This window comes from Peromyscus leucopus, chromosome 13 (assembly GCF_004664715.2).
Source record: "Peromyscus leucopus breed LL Stock chromosome 13, UCI_PerLeu_2.1, whole genome shotgun sequence".
NCBI lineage: Eukaryota > Metazoa > Chordata > Mammalia > Rodentia > Cricetidae > Peromyscus > Peromyscus leucopus.
In genome coordinates, this window is record NC_051074.1 from 58,183,398 (window position 1) to 58,203,111 (window position 19,714).

At 42.9% G+C, this 19,714-nt stretch overlaps 1 protein-coding gene across 1 annotated transcript in view; it reads left to right on the forward strand.

The window, feature by feature from the left end:
* Dnah7 (dynein axonemal heavy chain 7) overlaps window positions 1–19,714 on the forward strand; it is a 257,191-nt gene that overhangs the window by 35,716 nt on the left and 201,761 nt on the right. Inside the window, exons 12-17 of the mRNA XM_037210456.1 lie at window positions 2,138–2,263; window positions 5,440–5,559; window positions 9,612–9,795; window positions 10,315–10,494; window positions 15,810–16,082; window positions 17,169–17,296. Coding sequence (XP_037066351.1) covers window positions 2,138–2,263; window positions 5,440–5,559; window positions 9,612–9,795; window positions 10,315–10,494; window positions 15,810–16,082; window positions 17,169–17,296 — 1,011 coding nt within the window. The remainder of the gene's footprint in view (window positions 1–2,137; window positions 2,264–5,439; window positions 5,560–9,611; window positions 9,796–10,314; window positions 10,495–15,809; window positions 16,083–17,168; window positions 17,297–19,714) is intronic.

Consider the following 19,714-nt stretch of genomic DNA (forward strand, 5'->3'; position numbering starts at 1 on the left):
TCCCCACACCCCGTGTGTGTGTGTGTGTGTGTGTGTGTGTGTGTGTGTGTTTTCCAAATAAAGGCCTTTTTCTTTCTCTCTCTCTTTTATTGAACAGCACAGAAAATATCACATGGGAAAAGGAATGAGAGATATTTTAACAGAGTTTTCACAAGAGATTAAGTCACTGACTCCAAACGACCCAGATAACAAACAACATTATAGATACCATTATTTATCAAGCAATAAATGTATGCTGTCTTCAACATTTATGGAGGATACTCATAAGGCTACTAACATCCTACTTTCATGGAATTGTTATCATTACTCACGTATAAACACACATGCATTACTCTTGGGTCAGGGTGTGATACGGTATATGGTACTACAGCTATGGGTTAGCTTAGATTGTAAACATTGATTGCATAGGAAGTCTAAGGCACTTGAGGTTAGTTGTTACACTGTTCTCTTAGAGGCAGGTTAAACAAACAGATTGAGCACAGAGTAGGACAGCAGTCATGTCTTAAGTGTCATCTAGGTGTGTTATTAATTCTGACTGTGAGGTCCAGCCAAAGTTCCCATCTCTTTGAATGTAAGAGTTTTTATGCTTTCTTCTCCCCTCCAAAACGTGTTGTCACACAACTGAATCAACCCTTTTATGTTTTCGTAGCTTGAATGTCAGGTCTCTTCCCAGGCCGGAGGAATAGCTTCCCCTAGTGGGCCGTCACAGAGCCCTGATCAAGGACACTGTAATATCCTCCCTCTTGAATAAGTGGCCCTAAACTCATTTAGGAACAGATCAAGGATCACACTCCCCATACACGTCTAGCATTTCTGGCCTCTAGCTAGGACAGAACCAGGAGTGTTTGGGGTTTCTGGACTAAGACAGGAATGCCTGTCTCATTTCTGTCTCCTGTCCTCATCACCCCTCTCTAAAGAGGCAAACACTAACTGCCAGTTAGGGACTGGGGACACACCTGAGTCTGGCTTTCCTTTGTTACATGGGATATCATGCATGGCAATTGGGGTGCCCTCCATCGGGCCCATCTAGGAGACCTGAGGGTTGTATCAGCGGTTAAATTTATACAACAACCAGGTACAGGGAAAAGAGGAAGTCTTGACTGGCGTCTGAATAGAAATTCGAAGCAAAAGTAAAGCAAGAATTCTTATATATAAGCATTATAAGCCCTAGGCGCATAGAACCAGGAAAAGCTAGAACAAAAGACATTTTAAATTATGTGAATTTAAGTCCATTAGAATCACTTGATGGACTTACAGGAGCACCCATCCATTGGGTTCCTCTCTGTGTTTTTCCTCCAAGGCTGGACTTGAGAGTGATGAACCCGGAATCTGCTTTCAGGCACTTTGATAGCTGTTGAGTTGCTAGATTCACAGTGTGAGTACCTCCCAGATGGCCTCTAAGGAGAGAGAGAAGAAGTTTAGCCATCATTTTTTTTTTCTTTTAAAAGTTAGGACAGTAGGCTTCCCTCAGCTGCAGGACCCATGCACAGGTTAGGTAGTGTTGAAACTGAGCCAAAGTCCAGTCAAGCAAATGGAATTTGATTAAAATCTTTAACACATAACGTAATTGTGTCAACTGGAAATGCTTCAAGTCACATACTTAAACCAAGTGTTTAAATAAAACGGGTGATAAAATTTATAGCCACAAAGTGGGCACGTTTAAATATACAGATGCTTGAAAATACTGTGAATCAAAAGTGCATTTGGTATCCCTGATCAACTCACGGCTTAGTGATACGATACTCTGCAGGTCTCTCCAAGCGGATCCTACCTGCTGGAAAGCCGGCCACTCCACAGTGCCTAGCATCTTAAGAGCACTGCCTGGAGCCTATTCGAGAATACTTTAAATATTTAAAGCAAATTTCATGATTATTATCAAAATTAAGTTATGCTAACCACAGGGTATATGTTTTAGAATATAATTATGTATTTTGTAATTTCTAGGAGATCATATTAAAACAAAAATAATTATTACTCAAAATATATATTTATTGTAAAAAACAAAAAAAAAAAAATGTTTTTTAGTGCTCAGGATCAAACCCAGGATTTTATGTGTGTGAGGCAAGTGCAAATGCCCAAGCCAATTCCCCTTTTTATTTTTGAAGAGGATAACTTAGTTTTTCCTTTTTGTTTTCAGAATGGAAGTTTTGCCAAAGCCATGGAGGAGATCGTTCCTATCTGCTTGTTCTTATATTAGGGATCACTTGAATGCAATGAACCCCACGATGCTGGCTGTGTTGGATCTGTGGCACAGCACTTTTAAGTGAGTGTTTCTGGCTTTCCTGAAACTAAATTTGTTTTAGGTTTATTTATTTATTTAATGTGCATGAGCGTTTTATCCCCATGTACGTATGTGCACTGTGTGTGTGCCTGGTGCCTGGGGAAGTCAGAGGAAGGTGATGGATTCCTCCAGGGCTGGAGTTACGGTTGGCTCTAAGCCTGCCATGTTGGTACCAGGAGATGACCTGAGTCCGTAATCGCAAGAGCTCTTAACCATCCAGCCATCAGCTCCAGCCCTCAGACTAAAAATTGTAAAAGAAAGTTATTTTTAATAATACCCGAGTTATTTCTTTTACTATTTTAACTGTAAATTAAAATTAATTGCAAATACAATGCTGCTGTGGGATGGTCTTTCTGTACACTGTGACTATGTGCTGCTCTCATTGGTTGATAAATAAAGCTGTTTTGGCCAGTAGCCAGGCAGAACAAGGATAGGTGGTACAATCAAATTGGAGATGAAGAAGGGAGGAAGGGGAGAGACGCCAGCCAACTGCCAGAGGGACAAGATGTATTAGACCACAGGTAAAGCCACGAGACACGTGGCAAATCATAGATTAATAGAAATGGGTTAATTTAAGTTGTAAGAGCTAGTTAGTAACAAGCCTGAGCAATAGACCAAGCAGTTTGTAATTAATATTAAACCTCTGAGTGATTATTTTAAAAGCAGCCGCAGGACCAGGTGGGACAGAAAAGCCTCCATTTATATAATGCAAGCATTCAAACATGGTTTTAGTAAATGGTATTTAATGTGTAGAGTACTAAGTGAACACTGCCTTTTACATCTAGCTCATTGTACCTGTCTTATCCATATAAACACCATATATGCTTTGCGGATAATCTCAGCTAAGGGACTCGGTGTCCACACCTTGTTTTAAGTGACCTGGAACATTAGCTGCGTCGGTGCTCTGAATAGCTCAGAAACAAGGTAAACACGGCCCAAGTCAGTGGCATGCGCTGAAGACCCCTGACAGCCAGTGAGGAGCATGGCCAGCCTCACAGGCATTATCCTGGTGGGACAGAGGGCCTGTGGACAGGAAGGGCTTGGCGGAGATGGAAATAAAAATTGCTGGGTACACTTGGAGCAAAGAGCTTTTCCCCTTCAGGCTGAGGAGGACCTGCCATGCTGTCTGGGAGCTCCAGCTTCACGTTCCCTCTCTTGCAGGCTGCTGCTAGTCTCAGGGAGGCACTCAGCAATATGTTGGCATGGACATATGCTTCAAAATCTACCAAAGTAATACAAATTCAGGTTTCTTAAGACGCCTTCTCTTGAGGCCTCCGAAAACTTGGGCCATGCCGCATCTGTGATAAATGGATGCCCCCTTTTCCTTCCTTCACACTTGACTTCTTCCTGCCAACCCAAACATGGACTCACAGTTGCAGTGGGCGACCATGCCCTATATTGTTTTGTACTGCTTAACTACACACACTTGAATGCCCCCCCACACACAGACACCCCATAGACACACACGAACTTGTCGCAACACTTAAAGTCTTTCTTTAACATTTTTATATAAATGAAGACATATCCTTTTCCCCCCCTCAAAACCATTTTTACAAACCTCCCTGTGACTGAACTGGACTTATCAAGTCCAGTGTGGTTAGAAACTCACACAGGTCCCAAGGATTTGGAGGTTCAGGGGATTCCATCCACCCTGGGCTCCCTGCTCCTCAGGGCCACCCCGCCCCCTTTGGAGAAGACTTATTTATACTTGGTTTATAAGTCAACCCTGTATACACTGAACCCTACCACCCTTTCTGTTTTAATTGTTCTGGCTTCAGTGAAAAACCAGTCTAAATTCTCCACCGAATCCCAGCTACTAGGCTCTTCTACTTCATAGTGACACTTGACAGTGTCACATTCCTGTTGAATCTGAAGAGAAACATTATTCTAAGATTTAGTCATTATTATGGTTTGAGTCTGAAAGGTCCCCTCCAAGGCTCATATGTTGACAGCTTGTTCCCAGTGTGTGGGAGCCCACAAAGATCCCAACTTGTGGTTTGTTTCTGTTTTGACTCAAGGTCAGAGAGTCAAAGTTTATGTTGCTGCATAATAGGATGTTTTGGCCAAAGGCGTGGTTACCAGAGTCTTGTGCTTCAAGACTGATTACAAGATGCTTTGTGTTAAGGCGCGGTCAACAGGTGTTTAGAGAATTAAGAAAGGATCTACACTTGTTTGTACTTTGTATTTTGATCTTGAAAGGGGGAGCTCTCTTGCCTATCCCCTTGCTGGTGTATAAAAAGTCCATTAGGAATAAACCCCAGGCGACTGGGTATTGACCCAGGGCCCTCCTGAAGCTATCCTGTGTCTATCTTTTTCTTCATCTACAACTGTATTTTTTCCTATCTAGTGTTTCTCAATTCCTCACTGCCCCCTTCAAGGACCATTAACAGATCAGGGCTGGACCCGGACACCAGTGTCTCAATATTCAGAGGGATTCAATCTGGGCTCTGACCTCAGTGGATTAGTCCCTTCATGAGTTCACCATCTGTACACCTACTAGGAGATGATGGAAACTCAGGAACTTAGCATGTGGGACCTAGCTGAAGAGAGAGAGTCCTGGGGGCACACCCTCAGAGACTGTACCTTGTCCTTGGGCTCTTCACTTCAAAAGCTCTTCCCTACCCCTCCCTCCCTCTCTCCCTTCCTCCCTCCCTCCCTCCCTCCCTCCCTCCTGGCTGCCTTGAGCTGAGCCCTTCTGCTTTACCACAGGCCCCCAAACAGACTAAAACTTTTTTTTTTTTTTGGTTTTTCGAGACAAGGTTTCTCTGTGTAGCTTTGCGCCTTTCCTGGAACTCACTTTGGAGACCAGGCTGGCCTGGAACTCACAGAGATCCGCCTGCCTCTGCCTCCCGAGTGCTGGGATTAAAGGTGTGAGCCACCGCCGCCCGGCTAAACTGAAACTTTTTGAAACCAGGAGCCACAACAAACCTTTTTGTCTTTGTTTTCTCTCTCTCCCTCTGGCATTTTGTCACAGCAACAGAAAGCTGACCCACACAGAAAAACCTCAAATTCTTGACCATTTAATTGTATAGAGTACAACTTTTGATGATAAATTTAGGAATATAGCATTTTTTTTTTCTGGAACAGTCAAATTAGCAAAATCATTAAAGCCCAACATATCTTGATCTTAAATTGCTGTTTCTTTCTGTCCCTTGCAGGAAATTACGTTTAGTTGACATAGAAGAATTTCACAACCGCCAGGATGCGTTGGAGCTCTCAGGCTTCCAGAACATTGTCATTAGACACATGGAGTCCGCCAAGGAGACGCTGCTTAAAACGTAAAGTTCTGAGCTCTCACGTAGGAAAGCCTAAGTCAGAGATGTGATGGGTGAAGTGTTTGATTTGTCCTGAATTATCTTGGTCTGTGACATGTTCAGATGTTGCAGACAGCGGCAAGCAGAAAGACGTTGAAATGCTCATCAGTAACAGAGTTCTTTTTGTAAATGTGTGGCTATCGCCTGTGCTCTGAGCTCTTGGACAGCAGGCAGGAAAGACCATGATGCCTCACCTGACATCTGCACCAGGCACAGGCTGAGCTCTGTCATCCTGACTTTGGGTGAGGGACACAGAAGCATTTGAAGGATGACCCAGAAGGGAAAGTATATGGCTTAAAGGAGTTTATAACCTCAGTGGTATTAGGGTTACCAAAACATAATTAAACATCTGCTTGGATTGGTCCTTCAGAATGGAATAGACAGATATGATAATTAATTATGTAGGTGCCAGACAATGCACTCTGGAGCCACTTAGGACAATTGTCTCTAACGTGGCCATTAATTTATTAAAAATAGGACAATAAAATTAGGTCAAATTAAAATTAACAAAAGACACAAAAGTCTGGCCACCCTCATGATTTCTAAAAGTTAAGAAGAAATGTATGTTGATAATTTAAGATTAAATATAATCTTTTTTCTCCAGTAAGTTAAAATAAGATTAGTTTTTAAAAGTTTGCCCTTTATTTCATATTATATGTAGTTGACAGAAAAACATAAGTAGAGAGCACATTAAAAAAAAATGGAACGGTATAATAAGTACAGAGAAGAAGGTGACCTCTTCAGGATGGGACAGATGAATTCCCTTAACATATAACTCTGGGGACAAACCCCACCACAGACTTCCGGAGATGGTGTCACAGAATAGAACAGAGCTGAAAACTTCATTGGTTTCTTTTCTGATAGAAATGTAGCTTGGTTAGCGGTGTGCCCTGGTGTGTTCACACTGACTCTCAGCACCTTTTGGTGGGCCCGCCTGTGTTCGTCATTTCCAAAAGGCAGGAACGAGCTGACAGGGGACAAATGAGTGAAGTAGTGACTACAGCCTTCTAACCCCGGGGTGGGGTGTTCTCACAGTGCCCTGTTGGCCCCTGCTCCTCGGCAGCTGACATGTCTTTCCACCTTCTAGACACCTGTCTGGGTGCTCTTCTAATTCTTTGTCCCCACCCTGCCTCTTTCCTGGCTCTGCTCCCCTCACTGTCCCCTAAAAGGGGGATCTCCCCAGGTCTTCCTAGTTGCCTTTCATGATTACACCCACACATCCATTCTATCATTTCATCCATCTTCTGAGCTCTGGGCCCTTACAGAACGTGTACTGAGTGTATCCAGCAGAACGCCCTGCCCGTGGATCACAGCAGGCTGTAACCCTTGTTCTCTCTCCCAAGCCTGTCCTTCTTGTTCCGGACCATTCCCAGAGCACCTGAAAACCTTTTCGCTTTTAAAAATCCCTTTTGTTCTCCAATCTGCATCCACTCTGATCCTAGCAGAGTGTTACATTTTTGAGTCTTTTTTTTTTCTCTTAACTTAGCACAAATTCACCACTTTGCTGTATACGGCGCTGTGGCTTATATACATTCATAAGGCTGTGCAGTCATCACCACTAATTCCAGAATGTTGTCTTTGGCCCCAAGCAGTCTCTTCCTCCCTTGGCGGCCACCCCCCCCCCCCCCCCCCCGCCCCACTCTCCTTCCCACAAGGCCCTGCTAGTCCCTGTGGACTTCCCTGTTTGGGAAATTTCATTTCAGCAGAATGACATATTACATGGCCATTTCTTCCCGGTTTCTCACAGGAAGCACGTTTCCCAGGCTCATCTATGGTATAGTCTTGCTTGCGCTGGTGAGTTTTGGTCCACTTGATACAAACTGGAGATGCTCGGGAAGAGGGGACCTCGAATGAGAGCTTCCCTCCTCTTGAACTGTGGGCACGTCTGATTTATAAGTTTCCTGGTGTTGTTGGTTCTTTCAAATAAATCACTTTTAGATTGGTTGGCTTTTTATGTTCTGTTTTGTCTGTATTATTTCTGCCCTTCTTGTCTTGAGTTCAGTTTCCTCTTATCTTTTTAACGTCTAGTGGAATTTTTTTGTATTTTAATGTGGGTGTTTAGAGCTAAATATCCCCTCTGTTCGCTGACTTTTGTTCACCCCTCAGTTTTAGAATATAATCATTTCATATTCACTCATCCTAAATTATTTGCTAACTTGTCTTGTGAATTTTGGATATTTCTATTCATGTTATTTTATCTCTGCATACTTCTGAATATCCAAGTGTCATGTTATTGACTTTTAATTTTGAAGTTCAATCATTTTATATTTATTGAGACCTGTTTTATGACTACCATTTGTTTAGATGACTTTTTAAAACATATCTTCTGTGTCCATTTAATGTGTATCCATTCGTCTTAATTCCCATTGCTTTTACCACCGGCAGGCCCATTTTCACCGTGTGTGTGTGTGTGTGTGTGTGTGTGTGTGTGTGTGTGTGTGTGTATGTGTGTGTGTGCACATGCACATACGTACATGCAAGCAATCATGTGTGTTGGGGTGAACACACACACACATGTGAAGGCCAGAGGACAACCACAGGTGTTGTACTTAGGTGTCTGATACTGTTTTTGGAGACAGGTTTTCCCATTGGCTGAGGCTTGTGGGTTTGACTTTAGTAGCTCTTCAGGGTCCTCCAGTCTCCGCCTGCCCAGCACTGGGATCTGAAGCGCAGTACTTTATTGGTGCTTTCAGTGTGAGTTGTGGGGACTGAACTCACGCCCTCGTACTGAAGCTATCTTCCTGGCTGGCTGTTACCTGCCATTTAGACAGGCCATTGCCAGACAGAAATGACGTCTCTATTCCTTGTGTTTGTAAACTTCCCTCTTCAGACTGTCCTGTGAACCTTCATTTTAACCTCTCCCATTCACCGACAACTAACAAATACAAGTTCTTAATCGGATTTGAAAACCTGCAGCACGGCCCTCATCTCTGTGTCGTCTCCTCTCAGCATACCTCCTTTCACCTTGGGCCTACAGAAACACTTGATGAATTCTTGGTTTTTAGCCGATTTCTACCTCAGATACTTCTGTTAGGACTGTAATTACTGTCTTCGCTAGAAAGCCTTCCTCCGAGATTTAAAGGTAAAGCGTCTCTCTGTCCTCTGACTTCCTAGCTAGTTTTCCATGATGAACTCACTACTTTCATCATTATAAGAGAAAGGGTGGCGTAATATCTTTCTATAACTTCTATAACACTATTCCTAGGACATAAGTGCACTCATGGTACGTATTGTTAAAAAGGCAAAAAAAAAAAATGTATTTAAAACTTAGATTTCTCCCATTAGAACACTCTGGTTACTCCTATCAACTATTGTTAAAGAGTTCAATATCCCATAAGACAGAAAGCAGCAGCATTCCTTAATCTTGCAGTGTTGACAGGGATTTTATAAGCCGAAACCTTCAGTGGTTTTCAGCATGAGGTACCTACATATGAAATTGCCCTATTATTCTTTTATTACAAGGACACATGGACATTCGAAACTTCATTTTAAATCAGTCATTCTTTCAGGATTACGCATTAAAGGAAATTGGGAAAATAAAATCCATGCTGTTTTTGATTTGTGCCTTGTTTTTAAGCTATTGGGAAGCAGTAGCTTGGCATAGCATGTGGTTTTCACTTGGCGTAAGCTAGATTCTGGTTTGATCAGTTACTCACTCCACAGCTTTAAACTAACAGATATTCCACAGAGACCATTTAAGAGCCTGAAGAGAAGTGTCCAATAAGGTTATTTCTCATATTTCTTCAAAACTTGCAAGGAACCGTAATTGCAGGGTTAGATTTATGTCTTACAGCACCACATCACTGAGTCATTTTCTGTTGGTTACGATTTAAAATTTCTTTTCCTAGGAGAAGTGAAATACTCTAGCACTGAGGTCTCAGAGGGCGGGTAATGTCACTTAGCAATACACCTCTTTATGAAGACCTTTGGGTGTCTAGAATTTACTGTTAATGCTTAATGGGAATGGAGTAATTCACTGAGAGTATTGACTTCTAAATGTCTTTTGTCCTTTCAAGGTGGTTTCCAGAAGTGCAGAATATTTATTACCAAGGCAATAAAAAAAAGCAGCTGCCCACTGGTGACAGCAGCGCCAAGCTGGACTCTTTCTTCAACTGCGCGGCCACGCTCATGACCTTACAGCTGCAGGACCTCACTCTGGTCTCCATGCAAGACTTCACAGACCTCATCTCCCAGCCCCCTGTGAGTACTGCTCAGCTGGGCGGCTGCGCCTTTGATAACGGATTTTCCGTTTCACAGCTTCTCTGTCAGCAGAAAGTGTGTCTTCAGACCCATGACACTGATCTGCTGAAAGGTTAGGTCAACTTGCGTAGTTTGGATGAGATGATCATCACAATGGTGAGGACTGGGGTAAATCCTCAGGGGAAGATTGAGTCCTGAAGGCTTGGGTAGAGCTTGCATGAGGAAGGAGTCCCTCTTTGGTCTGGAAGGAGACTGTTTTGTACAGTGTCAACAATGCCTTGGAATCACAATGTGTTTCTTCTCTAATAACCTCTAGGTCCAACAAGGCACTCAGTTCCAGCCAGTCAGGATGGCAGTCACTCCTGCTATCTTTCCAGTAGGTTCTCTGGTGGAAGTGTCTCGGGCACAAGAGGAAGTGTGTTCCATGTATTTAATTGGGGCTAGCCTACTTTTTCATTCTTAACAATTGATCTCTATATCTCCATGTATACCTATAGTTATTTTATTTATTTTTTACAGGAATCTATTAGAGCGTTTGAACATCCAGGTTTCATCATGAGGCTGATTCTTGATAATAACAGCATTAAGTTTGAACCTGAGTTTAGTGACTACATAGACATCCTGGTAAACGTTTATGAAGTCATGATAAAGGCTGTCAGCTTTGTGCCAAGAGTCGAGACAAAATTGTATTCCAAGTGGGTAAGTAACAAGGACATCCTGATTGCTTGAATTTGCATGATGCCATTCACCCAAGGCCTAAGATTTGACGGAGACCCTCCACTTCAGAGACTATGAAAGCTGATAATACCAGCTTATAATAAAGCTTGCGGGCTGGAGAGATGACTCAGCAGTTAGAACACAGGCTTCCAGAGGACCAGGGGTAGATTTCCAGCACCTACATGGTTGCTTACAACCATCTCTAACTCCAATTCCAGGGGATCCCATATCCTGTTTTTTTTTTTTTTTTTTTTTTTTTTTTGGTTTTTCGAGACAGGGTTTCTCTGTGTAGTTTTGGTGCCTGTCCTGGAACTCGCTCTGTAGACCAGGCTGACCTTGAACTCACAGAGATCCGCCTGGCTCTGCCTCCCAAGTGCTGGGTGGGATTAAAGGCGTGTGCCACCACCGCCTGCCCCCATACCCTCTTTTGTCCTTTGGCTCTGCATGCACACGGGGCAAGGGCATACATGCAGGCAAAACACTCACACATATAACACACGTATAACATTGTTAAAAATATCACCTCCCACTACCTTCTTTTATGAAATATACATATGTTCCTAGCCTATTCCTCCACTGGATGTAGCAGGAAACTTTGAGTGGTAAGAAGCCAAGCTGTGATGGGGTTGGAATAGCCGATGAATGCTCTATGTCTCATGCTGTTTGCTGAACTACTCATTCAATGACATCAACACAACCCCAACTCTGTGAAACTATCCCAGGAATGGCGACCCTTCTCCTAGATAGCGTTTTCTATCAGTAGCAAGCTCCCGCCTCTGTCCTCACAGATCCCGCCTCCACATTTCCTTGGTGGCCACTGCCACCACACAGGCGTGCCCAACAAGTTATTAACTTGCAAGGTTTTCAGGTGTCATAGCGCCAATCAGTAGCTTTCCTTTCCCCTTTCTACTTGTGAAGTAGCTGACACGTATTTCACATGTACAAAAAGTACAGGCAGCCGGGCGGTGGTGGCGCACGCCTTTAATCCCAGCACTCGGGAGGCAGAGGCAGGTGGATCTCTGTGAGTTCAAGGCCAGCCTGGTCTCCAAAGCGAGTTCCAGGAAAGGCGCAAAGCTACACAGAGAAACCCTGTCTCGAAAAACCAAAAAAAAAAAAAAAAAAAAAAAAAAAAAAAAAAAAAAAAAGTACAGGCAGGGTACTAGTCTTAAAGGTTTCAGTGGCCTCAGAGTTAACATCTGCACAGTTGCGGCCCATCCAAAGAACGGAGTGTCACTGCCCTGAAGGCTCTCCCCCACCACACCTTACTACAGTGCTCCTGTTCTCAACTTAGCTTCCAGGAGAAGTGTCGCCAGCCTGAGTTTTAGAGTGACTATTTTTAATTTATAAGAGAGAGAGAGAGAGAGAGAGAGAGAGAGAGAGAGAGAGAGAGAGAGAGAGAAGAGAGAAAGGAGAGAGGCCGGGGTGGGGGGCGTTACTAGTTTTCTGTATATTCCTAAATGATATCTTTTTATATGCTGCATATGCTTACCTAAATAGAGACATATGTAATTCATGATTTGATTTTGGGCTAGCTAATTTCATGTCAACTTGACACAAGCTAGAGTCCTCTGAGAGGAGGGAGCCCCAACTGATAAAATGTCTCCATAAAATCAGTCTGTAGGGCATTTTCTTGATTAGGGATTGATGGTGGCATCCCTGGGCAGGTGGTCCTGGGTTCTATAAGAAAGCAGGCTGAGCAAACCATAAGAACACGTCAGTAAGCAACACCCCTTCATGGTGTCTGCATCAGCTCCTGCCTCCAGATCCTTTGCTGCTTGAGTTTCTGCCCTGACTACCTTTGGTAATAGACAGTGCTGTGGAAGTATAAGCAAAATAAAGCCTTTCATCCCCAAGTTTCTTTTGGTCACGGTGTTTCATCACAGCAATAGAAATCCTAACCAGGACAGGTTTAGATTACTTGACATTTTGATTATGAAATTATGCACTGGCTGTTCTTTTCTAATGAAAGACAGAAAGGGAGTGGATCCGAGTGGGAGGGAAGGTAGGGAGGACGGGGGGGGGGGGAGGGTAAAGGCAGGGAAAACTGTATTCAAATTATATTGCATGAGAAAAGCATCTATGTTTAATAAAAGGGGAAAAAGAATTAAAAAAAGAAATTATGCATTGGGAGGACAATATCCCCTTCAAGATGTTCCTATTTATTATTTCATTTTCTAGAAATTATATTAATTCTTTGTACAAACAGATTTAGACATTTTTATGGTCCTTTCTACTTATTAAGATACTTTTGTCTTTATACATACTAATTCTTCTTCATCCTGAATTTAAGAATTCCACCATCTTTTCATGGGTGTGTTTAATTTCCTTAGGTTGGATTTTTCCTTCTAGTGTTTTCTGTAGGCTGGGTTTGTGGATAGGTGTTGTTTAAATCTGGTTTTATCATGGCATATTTTGCTTACTCCGTCTATGGTGATTAAAAGTTTTGCTTGATGTTCTAAAATAGAAAGTGGTGATGGTGTCATGCATGAGTCTATGAGGATGCTGGATTAAAGTCTATCAAATTGTGCAAACAGGCAAATTGTACACTATGTGAATTATTTGTCAATAAAGATTTTATAAAATGTAAAAAAAAAGAAAATCTACCGCCTGTGTTCTTGGCCTGAGTGATTCTGCTGGTGGTGAAATCCTGCCCATGGTGGCTAATTCCTCCGAGTTCTTTCCCTTTGTGACTATGGGGCAAACAGAAGAGCTTTACTCAGGAGGTCTTTGTGGCTGTTGTTTGGGTTGGCTTCTTAGGACTTCCGTAACCGTTTGAAAGCTCTGGAAGGCTCAGCTTTGATTGGATTATTTTTGACTTAATGATATTTTGAACTCACTGGCTATGTGCTTATCCAAGTTGCAGACTAGAATTCTGGTCATGGACTGTTAAGGCAACTGTTTTGCTCTCACAGGCAAAGAATGGACATTCCTCACTCCTCCTCCACTCCCTTCAAGGATTCTATCTCCTTTAGTTTCGTCAAGGTCTGTCTCCCAAGAGCCCTCGTTTGTTAACTCTATGTGCGGGTGTGAGGGTGTGAATTACTGTGCCCTACTTTGCTCTGCTCTTGGGGCTTTGTCTTCTGGCGTCAGACCCTGCCCCCCACTCCCTCCTTGCTGGGGAGTCGGAGCCGAGCTTAACCTCAGAGATGAGTGACGTTTGCAGGCAGCTGCACACTTGTGACATCTCTGAACTGAATTTCTCCCATCTTGGCCCTGTAGACTCTTCCTTTATCCTTTGATCCCATGGCCATGCATTGGAAGAGGTAAATTTAATAATTATTCAACATATTTATGTATTCCAAAATAGTTGTTTTCTGCTTACCAGTTCTTCATATTGCTACATTTTGAAGTCTGTCAAAATTCAATGTTTGCTTTACCTTTGCACATCCCCAGCTCATTTATCACATTCATTTCTAATACTTTACCTGTTTTTTGAAAATGGAAAATGTCAAGGTAGCTTATGAAACGCATTGATATAAGCAAGTTAGTAAGATAAGAGTTATCAAGTTCTAAGTACTGATTATAATTATCCAAATGAATTCTGTTGCTATGACTTTATGATTATAAAGCATGACTCTGTAGCTGGAGTTTTCTCCAGTCCTGTGTGGCCTATGGTTAGAACAAATCTCTCTTACCTGCCAGTCCTGCAGCCACTTAGACCAAACTGAGTAAAGAGGATATATGATGAGTTTAAATAAGTACGAAAAAATGCATAATAATTTAGACTTTTCAAGAAGAGAATGATATTTGCTCTGACATCAGATTTTAAGAAATAGAACTTGCATGAGGGCATTGTATGTGGAGTAATGGTTTTGTCACATTTTACTTGGTCACATTTTAAAAATAAAAATTCTGGGGTTCATCATAATGACCATCCCTAGATAGCTATAGGTAATTTGAGGACCAGCCAGATTTGAAAATCAATTATAAAACTACTTTGAAATATAAAATAATTACATAGAGAGTCTCAATGACCTTCAGCAGTAAATGCAGAAGCAGACTCATATTGATCTTCATTATTATATTTGATAGGAATGGAAACTAGATTAAAATACACCTTTATTTCCCATGGAAGGCAAATCTGGTAAGGGCTAATGTACCCTGAGCCCAGACTCATAACTGCCTCATGATCTGTTTGATATTCTTTGAACACCCGAGGTATTGCACAAAATATCATTTTTCTTAACTCTCAATGGGCACTAATTAAATTTAATATTAGAAACTTTCTAAGGTACTTCTCAAGTCTGAGAATCCAATTATGTCTAGAAAGATAGCTGTATTTTAGAAATTAGATAAGCTGCTAAAAATGTAAGAAACATTTTATGATGAGTCTTAATGACCTTTACATGGGAACCCATAAATCCACATAGCACACAGCCTGTTATATGGACTGCATTATTCTTAAAGCTGTTTCGTAGAAGAGAGTCAGTTGAGTCCAGGAATGAGGGACCTGTAGAGGCAGCAGCATTTGGGAGTGTCCCTGTGAGCAATCTAGCTTTAAGACAGATCATCTTCTGAAGTGCCCATTAGGGGGCATGGCAGACAAATACTCATGGCTTACTAAATCAGTGTGATCAATTTCAACATCATAGAATACTCACCACAGACTAGGATTTCTGTTCATTGCAAGTTTAAAAATCTGTCCTTCTGGATGTCAGAGTACAGATGTTTCCAAGAGTGACTGTGCAGATTATAAAGTACGTTAACAGTCTTCTCTTATTTGCAAGGGGAAGGAGTCAAGCTGTTGAGATTTATCTGCTCGTTTAAAATTGTTGTCTCACACATTCTTGCTCGCTCTTACCCTAACTGTGGTAGCAGAATAGGAATTTGGCAATCCAAGATCAACATTAAAGGTCACTAGCGAATGGCAATCTTTCTCTCCACCTTGTGGATAGGTTCTATGATTGTGGAGTGTGACAGTGTGACTCTATGAGCATTTTCTTTTTGAGAGTGCAGGCCAAGGCCAGCCTTAGAACGCTAGCACAACTACCTGTGGGCTTTGTGCTTTTGTGCCCTAGGTCTTATTTCACATGTATTTTCCAACAACCATTCTCCCAACTATACTGAAAAGAGAACACAAACAGCTAGCCTTTAAGGACAATAAAAAATTACACAAAATCTCCATTTTACAACACTCTTTGAGTTAGAGTGAATATATTGATTGGAGACTAGTAAGTCACAGACACTTATGAATAAAAAAGACAATATAATAAGATTGACACTTTTACAAAGATAGTATCATAGGGCTAGTTTAACTAAAGGTACTTAAAGTAACATTGTTTTCCTCCTTTGGTTAGGAAAGTAAATCTAGGCCAACAACCTTGAAGCCCATAATTCTGAGTGAAATTATAGACGCTCATAAAGAAAAGATTAAGGAGGTGGTAATAAGAGAGAGTGTGGCGCCCATCGAGCACCTCAAACTCTACGACAAGTATCAGTTCTTGATTACCAGGAAAGCCGAGCATGATGTTGACGAGTTCCTGCTACAAAATCAGAGTTATGAGAAACTAATAGAGGAAATTCGCAAATACCAGAAACTAATAGAAGACATACAGTATACGTCTCGAAAGGTAAGTGGCCCTTTCCTTTGTGGCTCCTAACTGAATCGCACGATCTTTTCTCAGTTGTATCAACAACTAAGGTTAAAACCCACAGGGAAAAATTCCGAGTGCTGTCAACAGGGACCGACGGGCAGAACAGGTGGCATGTGCCAGGTGTGGCGCAAGCCTCAGTGCAGAGCAGCCGGGACCCACGCAGATCCTGTGCCCCAGTGCCCGAGATGCCAGCACCGCTTGCTGACCTATGCCATGTACCGCCCCTCCTCCCGGTTCCAAGGACCTGACTTTTAAACTGCATGCTAAGGAATCATTTGGAAACCACAGCGATGACCCCAAAATGAGCTTACTTCCATTCCTGAGGATACTAGGAACTTAAACACCCTCCCTGAGCCTTGTTAAAAAAAAACAGTTTTTTTTTTCCAATTCTCTATCATGCCCACGTATTATATTTAAACACAGAACAGATAAAATACTTGAAACCCATCCTACTGCTGAATGTGATGGTATGCACCTGTAATGCCAACACTCAAGAGGCAGGAAGACCACAAGTTAGCGGTCAGCCAATCTGGACCATAAAGTAAGACAATGTCTAAAAACAAACAAAAGGAAACAAAACAAAAGGAAAATAAATGAAGTCCATTTTTACTGATTTGGCAGTAACTTAATTCCCTAAACTTTTAAAATCTATTCTTCTTCTTCTGGATTCCAAGATAACCAACTTCAAGCTTATTTGCTCACAAGGTATTTGTAAAGTACAATGAGCAGGGAACAGGTATCAGAAACTCCCCATGGGAATTTGTGGTTGTCTTCTGTTGTTTGTTTTGAGACAGGATAATGCGTTTAGCCTAGGTGGGCCTGGAACTCACTCTGTAGCCCAGGCTGGCCTCAAACTCACTCAGTCCCAATTCTGCCTCCCATGCACATGGGATTATAGACCTGAACCAGCACGCCCGGCCCAACAACTCAAAAAACCAAAAACCAAACCCCCAAAACTCAAAACTTAACCACAAACTGGTATCCAGAGAATGGGAGAATTAAGAGACTCTCTTACTTATTCTTGTTCCTGTTCGTGTCTATTAAGTCTTTATCACCCTGCAGACGGTTCGTTTGGGAATGTTTGAAATGCATTGTGAGGAACTAATCCGAGCTTTGGTGAAGCGAGCCGATGTCATCTGTGGCAGACTGATAGCTAAGATGTTCCGCGATCACCAGGAAGTGAACACAAGGTATGGAGTGAGTGCCACCGCTTCCGTGTGTGTGTGTTTTAGGAGCGGGTCATTTCATTGTGTCACTCAACTACAGCGGCGGACCAGAACGGTGTCAAGAGGGATTCAGAAGAAAGGATTGTGCTAAACGTACTTCTACATGGAGTGACATTTTGTGATGTGATTGTCATGATGATTTCTCTCACAAATGTGCCTTCCCAATTGTCCATTAATTGTAGCATTAAAACATGTTTTCATTCTTTTGCACAAGTCAGGTGGACATTGATTTCATATTTTAAAATGTCTGTAATCAACATATAAGTTAGTTTTCAAAGCAGATTTATTTACTTAGGAGCTATGGGTGGATTTTTAAGGACTTGTCAGATTTGGAACTTGGTCAAATTATCATTATTCTTCAAGGCTTTGACGAGCTGTTATCTTAACTGGACAGTTATTTGTTGGCTAAACAGGGTGTGGGGGTAGGAAAGCTGGCTAGTCTAAACTCAGAGAACACCAGTGAGTGTAACGCTGAATGCACTCTTATCTAAGCCAAGAAGCACAACTAGTGTAACTCCTCCTCAAACAGGGAACCTCGCTTCTAATACGTTACGGGGTGGAAAGCAGAAATAACCAGGACTTTCCTTGTAATGCTTTTGAGGGCAGGATGTCACTAAGTCCCTGCGCTGGCCTGCAAACCATGGTGCTCCCAAATATTCAGCTCTCACTATCCTAGTGGGATTGGAGATGTGAGTCACCACACCTGCCTCACAGAACATTTCTTACAACTCTGATATCAGAGAAAAACAAGATCATTAGCAATTGTGTAGAAGTCTGAAGGAAGCTTCATTTACCTAACCTGTGCTACACATGAGACTAGGGTTAAGTTATGAATGAACTACGCCGAGAGAAGTTACCGTGCAGAAATGGAGAGGAAGTGCATTGCAATAGGGTGTAGGAAGTGCCGCACTCGGCCTGGAAGGTAGAGCAGGGGGAGGATACAAACTGCCTTCTCAGTGTGGTGCCAGGAGGAGAGGAGGCAGCGAGGGAGGGCTGCGAAGATGTTGAAGAGAGGGAGGAAGGATCATAAGAGCAAGGAGGGTCAGCATCATGATGGGAAAAGCCACAGAAACAGCTGGCCTAAGCCAATGGGAGCTCATGGACTCTGGACTGACAGCTGGGGAGCATGCATGGGACCCAACTATGTGGGTGAAAGTTGCGTGCCTTGATATGTTTGTGGGTCCCCTGGCAATGGGACCAGGACTTACCCTGGGTTACATGAACTGACTTTTTAGACCCTATTCCCTGTGGCTCAATGCCTTACTCAGCCTTGATGCAGGAGGGAGGGGCTGGGTCGGCGATATCAACACGGTATAACAGCCAGTGTTGACTCCCCGAGGAAGGCCTTACTCTCTATGAGGAGGGGGTGGGGGTGGGGTGGGGGGGGAAGTGGGAGAAGAGGAGGGAGAAGGAATAGGTTGGTATGTAAAAGGAAAGAAAATCTTTTTTTTTAATAAAAACATACACATACAAAGTGGAGTAGGAATTTCCATTTTAAGGATGAGTCTGCCAGGAGAGTGGCGTGGGCAAAGGATCCCAGGTAGAAAGGGAGTCTGCAACAGACAGCAAGCAGGTCATTGGTGTTGCTATCCACCAGGAAAAAGCCAGTTAGTTGCCTTGCTTCTGCAGACAAGGGTGAGGAGGTGAGGCGGGGGTGTGTGTGTGGGGGGTGTAGGGGGGCTGCAGAGGGAGGCACCGCTAGAAGAAGAGGTGGGGTTTGTGAGGCATCTCCAGGAACCACGCTGCATTTTCAGGTTAAAGCACTGGTCCCTCTGAAGTACTGAGGAAGGGCGGAAATGTCGAGGATTTTGTGCTGGGTGAAGCCTTTGCTTGAATTCTGTTGCTGTCCCCTCCTCACGACCCTCTGAGCCCATGGCAGCTCTCCCTTCTCCCCCCGTTATTTTTAATGACGTCAGACTCACTGGGTGTGCAGAGGGCGCAGCAGAGCTGTGGCAGGTGTCTGGGTGGGGATCGCTCAGCTGCACCACAGAGGTCTCACACCTCTCTCTGCCTGCCAGTTTCTCCCCACGGCCTCTTACCTGTATCCCTTAGTGGACAGGACACACCTGTCCGTCTCTGTTGAGTCTGCCACTGAGGTTTGCAAACGCTCAAAGGGCTCACCCATCTCCCATCCCACCTTCAGCTCAGTGTGGTCCACAGGCTCTTCCTTCCCTCCACAGGCAGTTTTTGTGAAGAATTTTTTTTTTTCCTGGAGTCCCTTACCTCTGAACCTTTTTCTTTCTTCCCAGTCCCAAGTTTGTTCATTATTTTTATCATTCAGTAGGAAATATTGGAGTATGCCAGTCATTTCTGGGCAACAGGCCTTTTTTTTAAAAAAAAATATTCCCTATAAGTAGAGTTAATTACCCCCTCCCTCTTTAC